This window comes from Canis aureus, chromosome 22 (assembly GCF_053574225.1).
Source record: "Canis aureus isolate CA01 chromosome 22, VMU_Caureus_v.1.0, whole genome shotgun sequence".
NCBI lineage: Eukaryota > Metazoa > Chordata > Mammalia > Carnivora > Canidae > Canis > Canis aureus.
This window is the reverse complement of record NC_135632.1, coordinates 23,022,396-23,044,326: the sequence shown is the minus strand read 5'-3', so window position 1 is coordinate 23,044,326 and position 21,931 is coordinate 23,022,396. Positions and strand designations below refer to the sequence as shown.

General features: G+C 37.9%; 1 protein-coding gene across 1 annotated transcript in view; it reads right to left on the bottom strand.

The window, feature by feature from the left end:
• ACAD11 (acyl-CoA dehydrogenase family member 11) overlaps positions 1-21,931 on the bottom strand; it is a 109,526-nt gene that overhangs the window by 86,601 nt on the left and 994 nt on the right. The window contains exons 2-5 of the mRNA XM_077865169.1: positions 17,047-17,146; positions 14,190-14,315; positions 13,443-13,604; positions 11,101-11,265 (exon numbers count right to left, since the gene is read on the bottom strand). Coding sequence (XP_077721295.1) covers positions 11,101-11,265; positions 13,443-13,604; positions 14,190-14,315; positions 17,047-17,146 — 553 coding nt within the window. The remainder of the gene's footprint in view (positions 1-11,100; positions 11,266-13,442; positions 13,605-14,189; positions 14,316-17,046; positions 17,147-21,931) is intronic.

Below are 21,931 nucleotides of genomic sequence, written 5' to 3'. Positions count from 1 at the left end.
TGCGGGATGCCTGGGTGTCTCAGTGGTTGAGGGGACTGCCTTTGGCGCAGGGCATGATCCCAGAGGGATTGAGTCCCTTAATGGGCACCCCATGGTGAGCCTGCTTCTCCCTCTGCCTACATCTCTGCCTCTCTATGTCTCTCATGAATAAATAAATAAAATCTTGAAAAAAAAAAAAACCAAAAGAAACACATGCAATCTAACATGACAAAAAATAGATGAAGAAGGCAGGGAAGAAGATATTAATAGAATTTTAAATAAAAAGATGAAACTGGGGCAGCCTGGGTAGCTCAGAGGTTTAGCACCACCTTCAGCCCAAGGCCTGATCCTGGAGACCCAGGATTGAGTCCCATGTCAGGCTCCCTGCATGGAGCCTGCTTCTCCCTCTGCCTGTGTCTCTGCCTCTTTCTCTGTCTCTCATGAATACATAAATAAAATCTTTAAAAATAAAAATATGAAACTAGGGGTAAGATTATTACATCAAGTTAAATGTCATAGGTCACATATAGTTGTTAGCATGGACAATAAAAACTGCTCTGAGTTTTCAGTGGGCAAAATAAAGTGTGAAGCATGATTAGTCAAAATGCCCGTAGTGTATACAGGTTCAAAACAAATCAGCTACTTAAGAGTGACAACTTTTCTCTGCAATGAAGCTTAAGAAAAATCTTACCCATCAACCTGCATGACAGAGATATTGTGTAAAGTGCTGAAATGTCTTCAATTACATCAAGAGGACTTCAAAGGTCCGGTCATCCCCAGAAAATAGCTTGGGGTAGAAAGTGACTAAGGACAAAAGTGAATCAAGTAGAAGGCAAGACCATACACTGAGAGTGGGAATCTTTTTTTTTTTTTTTAAAGATTTTATTTATTCATTCATGAGAGACACGGCGGGGGGGTGGGGGGGCAGAGACACAGGCAGAGGGAGAAGCAGGCTCCATGCAGGGGTCCTGATGTGGGACTCGATCCCAGGTCTCCAGGATCAGGCCCTGGGCTGAAGGAGGCGCTAAACTGCTGAACCACCCGGGCTGCCCTGAGAGTGGGAATCTAAGTGAGAAAAGCAATTTGATAGTTTGGGAAGAATGGAAAAGATTTGAAAAAAATATTTTAAAAAGTCATAGATTTTACAAAGAGATGAAGTTACAGCCTAGATGAAATTATGCAACATACATGTGTCCCAGAACCCCATTAACCTGATTCATGGCTATATAATGAAGCAAAAATATAACAACCCAAAATTAGGATTAGAGAATCTATAAAGTCAAAAGGTGAGAAGATTCTGGAATAATAAGTAATCTAAGGTCAGAAAACTTTATAACTCTTATATTACTTGTATATATTCACAGTCAAAGAATTATTAATTCAACTGACAATAAAGAAAATAGTTTTTAAAACAATTGATCATGCCCACATGAGCCAGGCAGAATAAGAAGCCAAAGTAAGTCATCAGGGGTTCATGGATTCTAAAGTAATCAAGCTTGTAGCATCTCAGGGGAAGTATAAGAAACAAGAGAAATAGAAGGTAAAGAGGCTGTGGTCAAAGACAAAGACACCCCTAAAGTTGATCAATTCCAAGAGAGGAAGAGGAAGTACAATACAGAAAAAATTATTTAACATTGCAAGTCTGTAGGCTGGAGTTCAAAACCTGGCTTTATTACCAACGAGCATTTACTAAAGAGCATTTTATTTTATTGTTGTATTTTTTATTTTATTTATTTGAGAGAGAGAGAGAGAGAGAGAGAGAGAGAGCACAGGCGGGGGTGGGGTGGGGTGTGTGATGGAAGAAGCAAGCTCCTCACTAAGTAGGGAGCCCACTCTGGGCTCAATCCCAGAATCCTGGGATCATGATCTGAGCTGAAGGCAGACATTTAACTGACAGAACTATCCAGGTGTCCCTACTAAAAAGTATTTTAAAAATATCTGTAATGTAGGGGCACCTGGGTGGCTCAGTTGGTTAAGCGTCCGACTCTTGAGTTTAGCTCAGGTCATGATCTCAGCGTCATGAGCTCAAGCCCTGTGTGAGGCTCCCCCTTTGAATGTGGAGCCTGCTTAAGATTTTCTCTCACTTTCTCCCTCTGCCCCTCTCTCCTCTCTCTCTCTGAGAAAAAAATGTTATAGAAAGGTGCTGAAGAAAAATTCAATTGCCACAGCTTTTCTAGCAACAAAATTAAATTGTATAACTATGATGCTCCCCAACTACACTAACATTTAAAAGATAATGAAGGAAATTAAAAAGAAAAAGCCATTAAAAAAACAAGCTTTGTTTGCATACTTTTTTTTCTTCATAAGTTAATATATAAGAGGCTGCAAGATAGATGACTTCAGAGGAACCAGATTACATATATTTGTTATCTTAAATACATAAGACTACTAATTAATGAATGCAGATGAGTTATCTCTAGGTTTATCTGTTTCTAATTAAATATTTTTGTTTTTCAAGTTGAAATACACATTAAATTCCTTAAGCATTTCTCTGCCAGATGGTTAAGATTTATATTTAGAAAATTAACAGTATTTTTCAGAAAAGCTGGATTTCTTTTAATCACTGCTGTAGCATGTTGTACTACAGAAATACTCGCTCAAACATGCTTCAAATACTTTATGTACAAGTAACTGGAAAATATGGATTACAAAACTGAGTAATGTGCTCTGGTTTTGCCATACCCTTTAGTAATCCTTTACTGGCTTACCACACACATTCCTGGGAGGTTGATAATTTAAGTTTGTTTTTGTCTTCTTTCTTGTGTTTCTAATAATAAAAATAAAACATGCTATTCTTTGAAAAAAAAAACACAAAATGATAAAACCTCAAAGCTTACTCATTACAGAAATGTACAACTTAGAAGTCTCCTATAATCTGATCCCCTACAATCACTGTTTAAGTTTTAGTGCATATTATGAAATATTTGCATTTACCTTGATAGTTGTCTGAAAAATAGAGCTTGATAGGCAATCTCAGAAAAAAGCAAAATAGAGAAAAAAGGAAAAAGAAGAAGAGAATTGAAACAAGTTCAGCAGAGGAATGTCAGGTACCAGTTACTTGCTCCATATTGATTACTTCATTTTAGCTTTTCAATAAATCCTGAAATTTTGGTACCTCTTTATCCAATTTAAAAGGCACACCTGGGATCCCTGGGTGGCACAGCGGTTTGGCGCCTGCCTTTGGCCCAGGGCGTGATCCTGGAGACCCAGGATCGAATCCCACATCGGGCTCCCGGTGCATGGAGCCTGCTTCTCCCTCTGCCTGTGTCTCTGCCTCTCTCTCTCTCTCTCTCTCTCTCTCTCTCTCTCTGTGTGTGTGTGTGACTATTATGAATAAATAAAAATTAAAAAAAAAAAAAAAAGGCACACCATGTCAGTTTCCCGGCTTTGATAATATACTATATCAGTGTAAGATCCATTTGGGGAATTGGATGATAGGTATACATGACCCTCTGTGCTATTTTCACAACTTCTTAGGAGTCTATATTTATTTTAAAATATAAAGTTAAAATGAGTGGTTCAAGCAGTAACATAAGAAGACCCTGACCTCAACTCTTTCCACAGATACATCAAATCTTCAGCTTCATATAGAACAACTTTGTCTGAAAAAAGACCCAATAGCTACCTGAACAGCTCTTCCACAATAAAGGATAGAAAGGCTACATCAAGGGTGCCTGGATGGCTCAGTCTGTAGAGAATGCACCCCTTGATCTTGGGGTCCTGAGTTCAAGCTCCAAGTTGGGTGTGGAGATAACTTAAAAATAAAATCTTTAAAAAAAAGAGATCACATCAAGATGGGTAGGTGAGGCAGAGACATAGTGTCACCAAAAATCCTACCCTCCAATGTGGCAACCCAAAGCAGGAGGGATCTAATAAATATGAACTATATTTCTGAGGGGTAAGGGGGTCAAGCTTCACATCAGGTATTCTCATCCTTAGGATCTGCACCAGAGAGATGAGCCCCCAAAATGTCTGGCTTTGAAAACCAGTATGGTTCATATTCAGGAGAACCAAGACTCTACGAAACTGAGACTCCACACTTAATGTATAGATTTATCCATCTTGGGATTCATCAAAAATGGCATGTTGAAAAGAACTTGGACCTGGGGCACCTGGGTGGCCCAGTGGTTGAGCATCTCCCTTTGAATCAAGGGGTCCTGGGATCCAGTCCTGCAGGACCTATGTCTCTGCCTCTCTCTGTGTGTCTCTCATGAATAAATAAATAAAATCTTTAAAAAAAAAAAAAAGAAAAGAACTTAGACCTTATATGAAGGAGATTCATTAGCTTAATCTTACACCATCTGCTGGAGTGGCAGGTGCCATTTTTGCACTGTCCCTCTACCTTGCTAGTGCTGTTTGCCCTGCCCCTGTGCTACCACATGGCCCTTCCTCACTGAACTCAGCAAGAGGACTACCCAGCTGGATGCTCCCACGAGGCCTCATTCCATAAGTAAATCCAGTGGATGGTATTATCCTGGTCTATCCTTCCTTTATGGCCCTGCCAAAGTTGTTCACACAAGGGATATTCCTTGAATGCTCACTCTTGTGGCCAGGGTTCTTGCATTTCTGGGCTCCACAGGGCTGACGTAATCATAGAGGCAGTCCTTGGCAGGCTGTTACCCCCAGGACACTGCATAAACAGAAGACTAAAACACATCCCATCTTCCTGTGTCCACTCCTTTAAGATTGGGAGAGACAGCAGTTGTGCTTAATACATAAAAACAAAGACAGCGGTGCCTGGGTGGCTCAGTCAGTTAAGTATCTGACTCTTGATTTTGGCTTAAGTCATGATCTCAGGGTGGTGAGATCAAGCCCTGTGTCAGGCTCCACGCTCAGTGGGAGTCTGCTTGAGATTTTCTCTCTCACTCTCCCTCTGCCCCTCCCCCCACACACTCTCTCAAATAAACAAATCTTTATTTTTTTATGCTTGTCTTTTTTCTCTTTTTTTAAAGATTTTATTTATTTATTCATGAAAGATACACAGAGAGAGGCAGAAACACAGATAGAGGGAGAAGCGGCTCCCTCTGGGGAGCCTGCTGTGGGACTTGATCCCAGGACCCCAGAATCACACCCTGAGTCAAAGGCAGATGCTAAATCACTGAGCCACCCAGGCACCCCAATAAACAAATCTTTAAAAAAAGAAGTAACAAAGAGAATCAAGCAAAATGAGGAAAAAGGAATATGTTCCAAACAAGAGAACAAGATAAAACCCCAGAAAAAAACCTTAAGGAAATGCAGATACGTGCCAATATCCCTGATGAAATAGATGCAAAAATCCTCAACAAAATACTAGCAAACCAAATTCAATAATACATTTAAAAGGTCATATACTATGATCAAGTGGGATTTATTCCAGGGATGCAAGGATGGTTCAACACCTGCAAATAAATCAATGTCATACACCACATCAAGAAAATTATCATTTGATCATCTAAGTAGATCTAGAAAAAAACACTTGACAAAATGTGACATCCATTTATAAAAACTTTCAACAAAGCTATTACAGTGAATGCATCTCAATATAATAAGCCTACTGCAACATCATATTCAACGGTGAAAAGCTGAAAACTTTTTCTTTAAAAATTAGGAACAAGACAAGGATGCCCACTCTTGCCATTTATATTCAACACAGTATTGGAAATCCTAGCAATTGGAAGTCCAGAGCAATAAGGCAAGAAAAAGAAATTAAAAAGCATCTAAAATGAAAAAGAAGAAGTGAAACTGTCATTATTTTTGGACAGAATTTTATATATAGAAAATGCTATAAGACTTCACCAAAAAAACCTAATAGGATAAACAAATTCAGTAAGGTTGCAGGATACAAAATCAACACATAACAATGTTATGTTTTTATATTATAACAACAAACTATCAGAAAGAGAAATTAAGAAAGTTACAATTACAACTGCACCAAAAAGAATAAAATACCCAGGAATAAATTTCACCAAGTGAGTAAAAGACCTGTGCAATGAAAGCTATGAGACATTGATGAAATAAATTGAAGGATGTACAATCAAATGGAAAGATATTCCGTGCTCATGGATTTTAAGAATATTGTGAAACTATCCATATTATCCAAAGCAATCGATAGATTCAATGCAGAAGTAGAACAAAGAATCCTAAAATTTGTATGGAACAACATAAGATCCCAAAGAGCCAAAGCAATCTTGAAAAAGAATAAAGCTGGAACCATCACACTTCCTATTTCAAATTATAATGCTATAATAATCAAACCAGTATTGGCACAAAAACAGATACAAAGATAAATGAAACAGAATAAAGAGCCCAGGAAAAAAAAAAAACTCACGCGTATATGGTCTATTAATTTATGACAAAGGAGGCAAGAATATACAATGGAGAAAAGATGGTCTCTTTAATAAATGGTATTGGGAAAATTGGACAGCCACATTTTAAGAATGAAACCATACCACCATCTTAAACCATACATAAATTAACTCAAACTGGATTAAAGCCTTGAACACAAGACCAAAAACCACAAAGTTCCTAGAAGAAAACATAGGCAGTAGGCTACTTGACATTAGTCTTGGCAGTATTTTTTGTAACTGATTGCCAAGGAAATGGCAATGAAAGCAAATATAAACAAACAGGACTACATCAAACTAAAAACCTGCATAGCAAAGGAAACCATCAATAAAATAGAAAGGCAACCTCCTGAATGGGACAAAGTATTTGCAAATCATATATCCAATAAGGGGTTAATAGCCAAAATAAATAAAAGAACTCATATAACTCAATAAAAATGATCTGATTAAAAATAGGTAGAAATTCTAAACAGAAATTTTTCCAAAGAAGACATACAGATGACCAGCAGTCACATGAAAAAAATGCTTAACATCACCCATCAGAATGATGATATAAGATAATGAGGCATTATTTCATACCTGTCATAATGGCTACTTTCAAGAAGACAGAAAATAACAAGTGCTGGTGAGGATGTGGAAAAAAAGGGGACTTCTGTGCATCATTGGTGGGACTCTAGATTGGTGTAGCACTACAAAAAACAGTATGGGGTTTCTTCAAAAATTGAAAAGAACTATCATATGATACAGCAATTCTACTTCTGTATATTTATATTAAGAAAATTAAAAAAACATTTAGTCAGAAAAGACATATGCCCCTATGTTTATTGCATACTGTTCACAGTGGCCAAGATGCTAAAATAACCAAAGCATCCATTGATAGAAGGATGGATGGATGGATGGATGGATGGATGGATAAAGATGTGGTATATGTACAACAGAATATTACTCAGCCATAAAAAGAGTGAAATCTTGCCATTTGTGACAACATGAGCAGACCTTGAAGGTATAATGCTAAGTGTAATAAGTCAGACAGAGGAAGACTAATACTATATGATTTCACTTATATGTGGCCTCTAAAAAACAAATGAACAAAACAAATATAACCAAACTCATATATGAAGGGAGCAGACTGGTGGCTGCCAGAGGTAAGAGGGAGGATATGATGTGAGTGAAATGGGAGAAGAGGGTCAAGAGGTACAAAATTCAGCCATAAGGGGATCAACGTACACCCCGGTGACTAGAGTCTATAACATTGTATAGTATATTATGTAACATCATAGGGTGAAAGGGGAAACAATACTTATTGTGGTTACTATTTCATAGCATATGCAAGTATCAAATCATGTTGAACACCTAAACTAATATGATTTGTCAGTTATACATCAATAAAAACAAATTAATATAAAAACTGAGGCACAGAGAGAGGTTAAATTATTTGCTCTAAGGTCACACAGAGAATAAAAACTAAGGACAAATATATGATATAGAAATAGTGATTAATAAAATCAATTCTTTCAACTTAGATTAATTCAGAAACATGTAACCACCTGCTACATAAATGCTACACTTACTGCTTTAAAGGAGGTTACAGTCTAGCAGATCCCCATTTACTGCATCTACTATATAGACTCTAGAGGCAAAGGTAAAAAAAAAATTAAATGTAATCCTTATTCTCAAAGAAAAAATAATAAGCTTTCAATCATATCCATAGGAATGTAAACAGGTAAGCACATACATACACATATTCAGCTTGCTATAGTCCAAGGACTCATTTTTCAATTTGTGGAATGCCTTCATACAAAAAGAAACATACTCTAATTTTCTCTCACAAAAAAAAAAGAAACATACTCAGGGTGCCTGGGTCGCTAAGTCAAGTATCTGCCTTTGGCGTAGGTCATGATCCTGGGGTCCTGGGATGGAACCCTGCATCAGGTTCCCTGCCCAGAGGGGAGTATGCTTCTCCCTCTCCCTCTGCCCTTCTGCCCTACTTGTGTTGGCACTCTCTCTCACACTCTATCAAATAAACAGAAATCTTTGAAAAAAAAATAAAATTATTAAAAAAAAGAAGAAGAAACATACCCTAATTTTCCCATTTAATTCTTAAATCTAAAAAAAGGAGGTGGAGGGGGGTACCTGGCTGGCTCAGTAGGTATAGCATGTGATTCTTGATCTTAGGGTCATGAGTTTGAGCCCCACATTGAGGGTAGAGTTAACTTAAGAAAATAAATAAAGGGGACATTTAAAAAATAAAAAAAGATAAAATATGAGGTGGAAAAGATAAACTATTAACTAAAATTAAATTTTAATATTTCACAGCTATAAGTGACAGTCTACAGTGTATCTTTCCCTCTGACTTCTCTTAAAGTTCACTTTGCATGGCATACTTCAACACTTGGGTATATATGGTTCATTGCGGTGAGCTAATTTCTTTTTCCTCTCCACTTGTATTTTGAGCTCATTAAGCGCTGTACTTCCTTTCCAACGTTATCTTTTAGAGCAAATAGCTGGCAATAAATAAATAGTAGTTGACTTGTACTCTGCCAACCACATGTTAATTCAAAAAAAAATCAGCTACAATATTTATAGGAGGCAGAAATTGATTAAATTTTATTTAACTATTAATTATGGGTTTATTGGATATATATAAAGACGACATTTTACAAGATACCATATAATTCTAATACATTAAAAGATAATCATATATGTCAGAAATCTGCCTCTACCAGTTGTTTCTTTTTTAAAATAATGGCTTTTTCAACTATTTAATATTCTGCTTATCTAAAGGAAGATGACATCTGTTCGACAACTTTAATCCTGTAAGAAATGGTTTTCTAATATGAGATTAAAAATGAAAAGGGAGTAAAATATGGTACTTAGTGTTTTGCCATTACTTTCAACATATTATGACTAATCCTAAATTTAAACATCTTGGTTGATGACACAAAATTCAAGAGATCTAGGCCTGAATTTTCCCTTCCTTGCTTAAGCACTGAGTAAAAATGTACATAGAGGGATGACTGGGTGGCTCAGTGATTGAGCGTCTGCCTTTGGCTCAGGGTGTGATTCTGCGATACGGGACTGAGTCATGCATTGGGTTTCCTGCATGGAGCCTGCTTCTCCCTCTGCTTGTGCCCCTGCTTCTCTCTATCTGTGTCTTTCATGAATAAATAAATAAAATCTTAAAAAAAAAAAAAAAAAGGGGGGGGGGGGCAGCCCTGGTGGCACAGCCATTTAGCGCCACCTGCAGCCCAGGGCGTGATCTTGGAGACCCTGGATGGAGTCACAGGTCCGGCTCTCTGCATGGTGCCTGTATCTCTGCGTCTCTTCCTCTCTATGGATAAATAAATAAAATCTTAAAAAAAAAAAAAAAGTACATAGAACACATAGAAGACTGACTTATTCAAAGATAGGCTCCTGAAATATTAAAGACTCAAATGATACAGACCAAATAGAGGCCTGATCCTGCTAAGTTTTAAGGTATAAACTTTTAAAAATTTTCCAGGTTATTAGTTAGCATTCTTTAATCTTCCTAATCCATATTTAACAAAGTTATTTCAGAATTAATCAGTGCCAAAAAAAAAAAAAAAAAGAATTAATCAGTGCCATTAACAAAAGTTTACCCATACACATATATAATTACATACACATAACTTTACTATCCAAACTGACTTTCCTATAAAAAGTTTTCTGTCTGGCTGGTGAATGTGCTCCTGATTTTATGTTATATTTGAATCCTGATTTCATATAATACTACTTTGAATTATGACAGCAATGTAATTTATAATGCTATTTTTCTCCTGTCCTCTTCCTATAGGGAAAGAACATGAAACCTAGAAGCTTAGCACATGAATTCAGAACAGCTCTTCCTGCTCTAAAACATCTTAGCATTCTGAGAAAATTAATGAACTCAGAAAAACCTCTTTTATTCAGGGAACTATAAACCTTTCACATTAATGTCAAATTACTAGTGGCCAAGCGTCTTGTCCCATGGCATATAGGTAATGAGGAAAACTAAGTGGTTTCCTCATTCCCACCATACTCTTCCAATCCTAGGCCTCACTGTCTATGCTTCATGGAGGAGAGTTATAGTTTTGAATTTTCTGTAGCCTTTATAAAGATTATACTGTGGGAGTGCTTGGGTGGCTCAGTGTCTGCCTTTGGCTCAGGTTGTGATCCTGGGGTCCTGGGATCGAGTCCTTCATTGGGCACTCTGCGGGGAGCCTGCTTCTCCCCCTGCCTCTGTTTCTGCCTCTCTGTGTCTCTCATGAATAAATAAAATCTTATAAAAAATTAATAAATAAAGATTATACTGTGTACATTTACACAGAGCAAGGTCACATTAATCTCATAGAATTCTTTCAAAACCTCAAAAAAGGTTTTTGGAATTCTGTCCTAAGTTTATAATTACTTAAATTAAAAATTCTTCACAGGATAAGAAAAGGAAGTGAAAATGAACCAAAAGAACAAGAATATGGATAAGCTAAATATTTTTTGTAGATAAAAAACATCTCTGAAGAAAATAGTGACATGCAAGTAAATTCCCAAATCCTGTTTAAGTAGTAAATCAGGTATCCTGAGGGTAGACTTGGCCTTAAAGGTAGGCAGCTATCTTTGACAGAAAATCTGCAGAACTCATTCCTAAAAGTTTTGTATGGTGAAGACAATCCAAAAGGTAGGGGAAGAGTGAGGTTGGGTTGGGCTCCTTCAGAGTCTTGAGGGGAACATCTACCTAGTACTTGTGCCCCAAATCAGAAGTGCTAAGACCCACTTAGTTTATTATAAAAATGGCTTACAGTACCTCTGTAGGGTGGAAAACAATGTTATCTAGTTTGTAATCTCCATGAACCAAATTTTCTTCATTGTCATTATCTGGCAAGTTTTTCATTAGCCAGTCAGATAGCTGGTTCATGGCAGGGACATCCTGATGAGCTGCAGCTTGATATTGTTCTGTCCAGGTTGATACCTAAAGATATACAAATAAGAAAAATTATAGAACTGAAAGTAGAAGATCAAGCAATTCTAAAACAAAACTTGATTATATCAAATTTGGTCTTATTCCTAAATGCTGAAGACAAATGCCTAAAGTAATATTCACATAAGCCTAAAACATTTAAATCTCTTCCATCTAATTCCATTTTACTAACCTAGATTTTTATCAGGAAAAAAAATACTGGCATAGGAATCAAGACATATGGGTTCTAGTCTTTATTCTGCAACTGTTTTGTGGAAGAAAAAATAATGTATGCAAACATATACACATATATACACAAATAAATAGGCATAGGGGACTTCTGAGATTTCTGGAAGGGTCATAAGCAACAAATAATCCCTGAAAAAGGAAATATTGGGACTAGATTTTTATTTTTCATTTTAATACCCTTTCCTATTACCCACAGAATCTTTTTTTTTTAAAGATTTTATTTATTTATTTATTCATGAGAGACACAGAGAGAGAGAGGCAGAGACAGGCAGAGGGAGAAGCAGGCTCCATGCAGGGAGCCCAATGTGGGACTCAATCCCAGGTCTCCAGGATCATGCCCTGGGCGGAAGGCGGCGCTAAACCACTGAACCACCAGGGCTGTCCCCCCCGCCCCCAGAATCTTCTAAATCTATTTTCAGGTATAAGGAATGCAAGAACTTTTTATTTTTCTTAGGATTAAATGCAAACAAATCAAACTATTCTCAGTCAGTCCTTCATCAATTGAGACCATATTATTTGTCAGCTTATAGTTTTCTCTGTACTCCCCACGGTATCTCTGTTCAATTTAGGGGGTAAAGACCTACATCTTTGGAATCATACGGACCGGGGTACAAATTATGTCTAAGCCACTTATTCATGTGTTATCTGATACCCATTGGTCTGATTCCTCACCTATAAAATGGGGGTAATAAGACCTATGTCTTATGGTTGTTACAAAGATTTAAAAAGAGTAGGTCAGCAATTCACCTTCCATGGGACCTGACATACAGTGAGTACTCTCTAAATCTTAGTTCCCTTCTCTCTTCCATCAGCCCCCTCAAACAGACACACATACAAAGGGAAATAGTCCCATACATGGGACTAGCTGTCCCTTTGGTACGAAATGTTCACCAAGTCTTCTCTAACACTCTAGATTTTCTCTTTTCATAAATACACAATGCAAGACATCTCTCCCACAAAGCTTTCCCCACCTGAGCAAAGGCACAGTGATACCTATCCTCTGAATAGAACAGCTCTCCTGATGAGTAACAAACAATTTATTACTAAATTATATACTCTTTTATTATATTTTCAAGTTTAATGTAAATGAGCTTCACGTACAGGTCTCTCAAAAAATGACCATAAATTCCTTTAGGGGAAGAATTTATTTCTATTTTCTTGATATTTAACATAGTACTCAGCAAGTGTTAAACACACAGCTGTGCTTAAGAGATATGTTAACTTAAAAAGGGAAACTGTACAGAAAATATATTGATAAATTAAGTGAAGAGGCTGAAAAGCTTTAAATTGGATTCATAGGGCACCTAGGTGGCTCAGTCAGTTAAACATCTGCCTTTGGTCAGATGCCCTGGTCATGATCCCAGAGTCCTGGAATGGAATCTGGTATTGGGCTCCCTGCTCAGCGAGGAGCCTGCTTCTCCCTCTCCATCTCCTTCTGCCTCCCTTTGCTCCTTCTGCCTCCTGCCTCCCTAGCTCTCTGTGCCAAATAAATAAATGAAATATTAAAAAAAATAAATTTGCATTCATGTACATCTTGTTAGTTACAGAAGCTTAGGCTGAAAAAACCTGATCTAAAAATATAAAATTATTTCATGCTAACAACAAGCCAATACAAGGCTGATATTAAAAGTTATGTTCAGGGCAGCCCTGGTGGCTAAGCAGTTTAGGGCCGCCTTCTGCCCAGGGCATGATCCTGGAGTCACGGGATTGAGTCCCACGTCAGGCTCCCTGCATGGAGCCTGCATCTCCCTCTGCCTGTGTCTCTGCCTCTCTCTCTCTCTCGCTCTGTGTCTCTCATGAATAAATTTTTAAAAAATCTTAAAAAAAAATAAAGTTATGTTCAAGTTTCAAGAAAGCATAAAATAGGTCTTTATTTTGACTAATAAAGTATATTATTTCCAAGAACTTGAGAAAAGGAGCTCTTTATGTGGATGTATTACCTGTCTTTTGCAGTAGCCAGCACCTCTACCATATCCTTCCAGCTGCAATGACTGTACATTCAAGGAATGTAACCGAGCCAAGGTTTCTATCATGGCCACATATATGGCTGACCGTTCTGCTGGGCTAACACCAGGAATTGTGAAATCACGAAAGATTCGACCCTATGGAAACAATTACAACAAATAATTTAAAACTGAAAAAAACATTTTCACACAAATTATTTGCTGTGCCATAATCCCCCTTGCCTACAAGAAAAAAAAATCAGGATTAACAGTTTGCGACCAAAAACCATTCTTTGTAGAATATGCTAGAAAAACATTCATTTGGGAAACATGTTTAACAGAGTATGTATGCTAAAGGACATTCCAAGTTGAACTTAAAGGAAAAAACTACTTTCAAGTTACACTCGCAAAAAAATTTTTTTAAACACTTTGAAATTACTGTTCTTAATGGATTGATTTGGAAGTAGTTTTCCCCCTTCCGTCTGGAGCATTTGGTTATTGCCATTACATATAGTTCTTTATTGCCCCCTAGAGGAAAATTTAAGAATAAGTTAAACACCCTCAACTGAATTTGTTCCTAGTCTATTCACCTCTCTCACATTCCTTGTACTTATTAAAACAAAAGTTTAAGCTCTTGAAACACAAACTAATTACCTAAAATGTTAATTAACAAGCTATAATTTATTGGCATCTAAATTCATCATTAAAAATAGAAGTAACAATAAAATAAGATTGTGAATTTACCTGCACATGTTCCATCATGTAAAATTCTGTTCCAATGACAGAAGGATCACTGCAGTACAATAAAGGTTTGGGAACGGGGAATCCAACTGAAAACAAAGCTTTCTGGACTTTGAATTCTCTATCAATCTAAATAGGACAATGAATTATTAAAAATCAGAAACAGAAACTTTAAAGATTTTTAAAATTATTATGTTTTAGTAATCTCTACATCCTACATGGCTCAAACTCATGACCCCAAGAAGAGTTATGTGCTCTGCCAACAGAGCCAGCCAGGCACCCCAGAAACACAGACATTTAATAACTATAGTGAGCTTAGATTAAGGCTAGAAATCAGGGAATCCCTGGGTGGCTCAGCGGCTTAGTGTCTGCCTTTGGCCCAGAGTGTGATCCTGGAGTCCCGGGATCGAGTCCCATGTTGGGCTTCTGCATGGAGCCTGCTTCTCCTTCTGCCTGTGTCTCTGCCTCTCTCTCTCTGTGTGTCTCAAATAAATAAATAAATAAATAAATAAATAAATAAATAAATAAATAAAATCTTTTTTTTAAAAAAAGGCTAGAAATCAATTTTGAAACAGTATCAACAAATGACCTAGAGGATAATATTTTCCTTAAAAGTAGTGTTAGTGCAATTATTACAGTTATAAAGTAGGCTAGCACTTAAAAAGACCATGATCATTTAATTAGGCTAAAGGATAGGCACGTGTATGGGGCTTAATATTGGCTCTGTGACTATGAAGGCAACAGTTCCTGACAACAATATTTCACAGATTATCATAAAAACATCTTTGTTCTCAACAGTTCCCTGCTTGCTTACTGGCTTATGCTTGCTCACTCTTTCTTTCTCATGACTCCCAAGGGGGATCAGGCAAGTCTCTATTCTAATGCTCTGAGCAGTTAGCTATAGGGTGCTGGGGGAGGACAGAGAGTGCTAGTACCAGGGAAAAAGTACTAGCTCCTTCTGGAGATCAAAAGAGGTACTTATTTCTAAAGCAGGGGTAGGGGAATCATTCTAGGTACTCAAGGCTACCATGGAGCTCAAGATAACCACAGGGAATGGAGGCAATAAGATGCAAGCAAGTACTGAAGCAGGGACCCAAATAAAATAGAAGGGCCTCCTCAACCAGGACAGATACACGGGCCTATCACTCAGGACCTGAGGACACAGCTTATAGCAGAGCTATAATGCTAACTCATCTGCCCCAGACTCAGTGGTGACTGATCACTTTCTTCTTTTTTAAGATTTATTTTAGATGGGGGTGGGGAGAGGCAGATTCTTCTTCTTATTTATTTATTTATTTGAGAGGCAGATTCTTTTTTTTTTTTTTTTTTTATGATAGTCACACACATACACAGAGAGGCAGAGACATGGTCAGTGGGAGAAGCAGGCTCCATGCACTGGGAGCCCCACGTGGGATTCGATCCCGGGTCTCCAGGATTGCGCCCTGGGCCAAAGGCAGGCGCCAAACCGCTGCGCCACCCAGGGATCCCTGAGAGGCAGATTCTTAAGCAGACTCCTCGCTGAGCTTAGAGCATAGAACCCGACGTGGGACTCGGCTCCAGGCTCAATCTCACAGCTTAAGCCAAAACCAAGAGTGTGATGCTCTTGTTGGTTACAACTGTGCACCACCCAGGCGCCCACAGTGACTGATGAGGAGAAATCATGCAGCTCTCTTGGACAACAGCAGTTAACAAAGATTAACTAAGGCAGAGATAGGACTATAACCAGGACCCAGGTGAGAGAAGTCAATGAAACCAAAGACTGTGAAAGAAGTGTTTGTAATCCCCTGGTGCTGGGGGTGAGGTGGATGATGGTAAGGACAAATGGGTCAGGGAGTCATAAAGTGGACGGCAGTGTGAGAACAGTGTTTTTTTTTGTTTTTTTTTTTTTTTTTGCAGTGTGGACTTAGAAACAAGGAAGGGAGTTGAAACCAACTAAGCCAGATACTTGGGCTGAGATCATTATGATCATTATGTTATTTTCAGTCTTTTGATAAGATGTTATCAGGAAGAGAGAGAAAGAGAGCCATTTATTGGGCATAAACTTCTGGGCACAGGGGGGATTCTTCTTTAGACTTACCATGTTGAGACTTGAAGTTACCCAACTTTTTGATTTTTAGCATCCTCAAGTTTCTTGGATATGGAACCAAGAAAGCCAGAGTCTGCATTTTTCCATTAATGTGTAATCTTAAGCCCATCCTTCAATGGCCCTAACCCAGTCAGCTTGGCCTGGGAAACGCCTATTAAACATGTTTATGATAATACCCTAAATATGCAGTGCTTTCAATGTTTCCAGGACTTTGATTTGCTTTCTCTTGTTTTCTTCTCTAAAATTCTACAGATAATAGCTATTTCCTAAAAATAGACTCAATTTTTAACAAATCTTTTTTAATTCTCACTAAGCCTAATATTCAGAGAATACTTTAAAATGATTATTCAAGTATTTTTTATTAGCAGAAGATCAATGGATTGTCAGAGCAAATATATTAAGATCCTTCAGTGAGTAGATATTATTGTAAGATAATTTTAAAAACATAATTAAAAAATATATAACCAAAGACAAACATCTATAAATGAGCAGCACTGAAAATATTCACTGGATTGCATTTTTAGCCAATTGTAAGGAAGGAATCAAATCCATAAGAGGACTGGGTATTGCACAAGATTAATGACCTAAAGACAGCCTCAGATTTCAACCTCAAGTCCTTTTTAAAAATGGGATACAATTCAAGTGAAATTTTTATCTAAGAAATAAAATGTATTATTGTTTAATAATGAGATGACTTTTAAAACCAATTTAAATTATTTTTCTGCATATAAAAAGTATTTGTCAACAAAGAATTATTGCATTTGTATACCATACCTTATGTGCTTTAGGAAGTAGTGAACCAGGTGGTTTTTTTCTGAGTACATAGGCTTGAGAGCCTTTCTGGAGATAAAAGGTTGGATTGGACTGTCCTGATCTAGGTAAGAGTAGAGGAAAGGTCAACTACAAAGATATTTCCCTTCTTTCCCAAATCTTACCAAAATGTCAAAAGAAACACAAAATAAAAACAAACCTATTTCATTGCTAGAAAACCAAGAAGGGTGCTACCAGCAGCTCAAAATACTAGTTTTTGGATGACATAATGCAGATGGTAACAGGGGTAGGTGGAGAACCTATAACACAGGTAGAAGAGAAGACCTCACTCCCTGCAAATCATGAGTTTTATTTATTTTTTAAAAAGATTTTATTTATTTATTCATGAAAGAGAGAGAGAGAGAGAGAGAGAGACATAGGCAGAGGGAGAAGCAGGCTTCATGCAGGAAGCCTGATGTGCGACTCAATCCCGGAGTCCCAGGATTATGACCTGAGCCAAAAAGGCAGACGCTCAACCGCTGAGCCACCCAGGCATCCCAAATCATGAGTTTTATCAGAAGTATCCCTAGAACAATGCCTAGATCTAAATAAATAAAGGCTGGGAGGAGAGATTGTATCTATTAGTCAGAAAATTAAAGAGTTAATTAATAGCTAGGTTGGGGTCCCCTCATCTACTGTTAGAGATATAACCCCCAGATGCTTCACCAAGGCTAGTACCCAAGAAGATGGGTATCCCAGCTCTCCACAATGGGAACTGTGGTAAACAAGGTCCCAGGGTAGATACTTGGGCCAGGAAAGTACAGAAGGGCTCCAGGTAACTCAGATACCAGGGCACTGGATTTCCCTGCTGGGTGAGCAGAAATTCTCACATGAACTAAAAATGCACTCCAGATATCAAAACCATTAAATTAACACCTTCATTTACAATATGGGCAGCTTAGAATTACCTAGCTTTTGAAGACTCCAACAGTATGAAAAAGAGGACTTAATAATGAAAAGAATCAATCCCTGATATGTGCTGCAACATGGACTTTGAAAACCTGGTGCTAAGTGAAAAAAGCCAGACACAAAAGGCACATATTCCATATGATTCCACTTCTATGAAATGTTCAAAATCTGTAAATCCATAGCAACAGAAAGTGGATTAGTGGCTGCTAAGAGATGAGAGGAGGGGAGAATTGGGAGGTGAGGGTTTTTTGGGGGTGATAGAAATGTTCTGGAATTAGATAATAGTATTGGTGACACAAAATTGTGAATATACTAAAATTCACCAAACTGTACAGTTTAAAATAGTTCAAATTTTAAATTTTATGATAAATTTTATCTCAAAAACAATCCCAGTGGCACTATACTTCAATAGAAAAATAAATTTAGGGGAGTCTGAGTGGCTCAGTTGGTTAAATGTCTGCTTTCGGCTCAGGTCATGATCTCAGGGTCCTAGTATTGAGGCCCGCATTGGGCCCCCTTCTCAGTGGGGAGTCTGCTTCTCCCTGTGCCTCCCCCTGCTTGTGCTTATGCTCTGTCTCTTAAATTAAGAAAAATAAATTAAAAAAACATGTATTTCTGTTTTAAAAAAAAAAATCTCACCAAACTAAAAGCTTCTCCCCTGTATAAATATCTACCATAGTTCTAACAAAGACCCTGCGAAAATGCAGAAGTCTACCTTGGGAAGATCATCACCAACACGGGGAACACAGTAATGGCTAACTTTAAGCACTCTCACCATCAGGACACCATATAGTCTAGAAACCACTGATGATATCAATACTGTAAGAATCATCAATAAGCGAAGAGCCATAACTATTGCTTAGGGCTTGGACAAGACATTTGGTGCTGAAAGAAATGTGAACTATAACCAAAGAGGTAGTAGCACTTTTGATTTGTCAAACCTTAATTAACAAAGATGGAATTCTTTGCATTTTAAGTGTGTAGTTAGGGAAACTCACTTGGCTGGAGAAGGCTTTGATTAGACAATCAATCTCACAAAACCCTAACAGGCTACCCTCTGCATTGGTTCACATGGAAGCATATGAAGTCAAGAAATACAGTATTCCAGCAGGGCAGCATCAGATGAGCATCTAGAGTAGAAGCATCTCAGTAGTCCATGCTGTATGCTAGGATCAACTCTGTGACCCCTGTACCCCTTAGGTGATAGCTCAGGTTCTAAGAAATGAGTCCACACAGGTGAGGATGGGTGCCAACCTGGCTTAGAAGCCTCGTGTTCCACAGGAGCTACTTCCTCCAGTAACAATCCTCTGGACATGGCTCCCAGCAGCCTAACAAGGAACATGAGCAGTTCCAAGAACTTGCTACACTCAGGGAAGCCCAAAGTATCCCACTTTGGGATACTTTGAACTTAAGAGTTCATTTCCAGGCCTTCCAGTTCAGATACAGTTTATCAATTAGATATTATCTCTACCAGAAGTAATGTTGCCTAGACACATAGCTGACACACCACCTTTACCAAGTTACCAGAGTAACAGAGCTAGAAAGTTAACTTAGCTTGTCTATTGAGAAGAAAAGGTTTTTTAACCCTTCCTTCACTTCTTGCTAGAGAAGTCTCAGGCCTGTGAGGTCATCTAGTGGGTGGTTTTAGCTGCATCTCCAAGCTTCAGAAACTTAGAAATTCCCACAGGAATTTTTTTTTTTTTTTCCCAAAGGCAAGAAATTTGAAAAAAGCATCAATCCTGATAAGGGTGTTACTTATGTTTGCAGCTATGTAGGCAGTCATCTTGTAGGTATGTAGGTACCCATCTTAAGGGTATCTGGAGATAAACCTGAAAATACTCAGGATTCATTGCTCTTTGATATCATCCCTTTTCCTAGTAATACTGAAACTACTACTTTGGTATTGAAATCACTGGTGATTTCATAGTCATGACTATCCTGATTAAGCGCAATACCACAGTTCATTCCAAGTGGACTTAGACCTTCACTATCTACTCTATGAATCTGAGTGAGCATTGATGAAAAATAACAATCAATAATCATATCCCAATAGTCATGACTATTCTGGTTAAGCGCAATACCACAAGTTCATTCAAAGTGGACTTAGACCTTCACTATCTACTCTGTGAAACTGAGTGAGCAATGATTAAAAATAACAACCAGTTTGGCAAGTTTGAACTCACAAATATGCCTCCTACACCCTTCAGATTTGTACAAATTAAAGTAACTTTTGATATTGATAACAGCATCTTAAATATATTTGCCCTAGATAAGAGATCAAGAAAAGAGAAGATTAAAAGGCCAATGTCATGGTGTTTGAGCATGGAAAACATTGAGTATGTGGTCCAAGAGGCTTAAAATTTAAAAGTACAAAGCTGGAGATGAGAAGCAGAAGGGCAAAAGATCCCCTAAGAATATGCTCCGATGCTATGTATTCACCAGTAAGGCCACGCAGATGATGAGACACATCAAAGCAGAATCAAGGATGAAGTCAAACGGAAGATTCTTGGCAAGTACATCAAATGGCTGATGAAGAATCAGATTACTAAAAAGGAAGAATTTAACATTAGCAGAAAGAGCTGCAGATTATCTTTCCTTTGTACCCCCTGGAATTGTCTTTCAGCGTAATCACATGCAGCCTCACTCTCTTCTCTGAATGGACCTATCATCTCCTTGCTTTCACTAAAATCTGAATGTTCCACAAGGACCTTGTTTCCTTTGTAGACCTCTAAAGTGGTCGATTTTCTCCCTATTATCACTCATCTTGTGGGCCTGGAGATGGAGTCGATGTTTCTCCTGATACTCAGTGCCACTTGCAAACTCGTTGCCCTCCTTCCTGCCTAAACTTCACCCAGTTTTGAATTTCATATTATGAGATTAACACATTCCACCCTTTCTTGCTGCAATCTACTCTGTTGCAATCACTCTCCCTCATTGTCTATTGACTCACTATTGCTCTTATTTACACTACTCCTCATTGCCTATTGACTCACTATTGCTTTTATTTACACTACTCCTATCATGATTTCAAACTTCACTCAGATGTTCATTTCTAACACTCAGGCCTGTCAGTTCCTTGAATTCTTCTACTTCAGCGATATTTTCATTTATACTACTTTACCCACTCTAGGGGACACATCTTACACATTAAGAACTCAAACACTGCATAATCCTCCACGGTAAGCATTTCTATCTGACCATAATCTATCTTTCGAGTCACTCCCGCTGGTACGTTCATTCCAAAGATCCTTCAATCCTGGGATCAACAGTCCATTGATCATACTACTGTTTACCGTCCTTCAGCTTCCCCTTCCCCCACCACATCCTTTCTGAACTCACTTAATTTTGATGGTCAATTATATTGTCAGTCCCTTGAGTCCATCTTTAATACACTTGCCCTCTCTCCATGATATTTGCTTGGCTTCCCCTATCCTGGGTTAAATCCACCTCTTTGCCTGCACTCACAGAGCTGAATGTAGCTGGAGAAAGAAACATCCTGACAGTATTACAGGCCTCTGGCATTTGTGTTCCTTGACTATTGATTAGTGTGAAAATAAAAATAGGGGTAATCGAGATGGGTCAGAGAGTCTTGTAGTACAGAATTAAAACCAGTTTAGGTTTCTAGCCTAGAAACTTGTATTGTAAACAAAGTTTAAAATATTTCACCGATTATTACAGCACTTAATTATCAAAAGGAACGGATACTTATTACAGATCAGGAAACTGGTTCTCAGGAGTTTATGTAACGTTTAAATTCCTAGTCCTTAAGTGACAGAATTTCCTGAAAGCTAAGATAGTTTCTATAGCTTTGTGTGTTTATCAAAATACTATTTTTTTTTTATTTCAAAAAATTTGTTTTCTATTATAAAACCGATCAGAGTCAGATTCATGGTGGGGAATAGCACTTTCAGGATCGCCAGCCAGTTCCATTCCATCACTT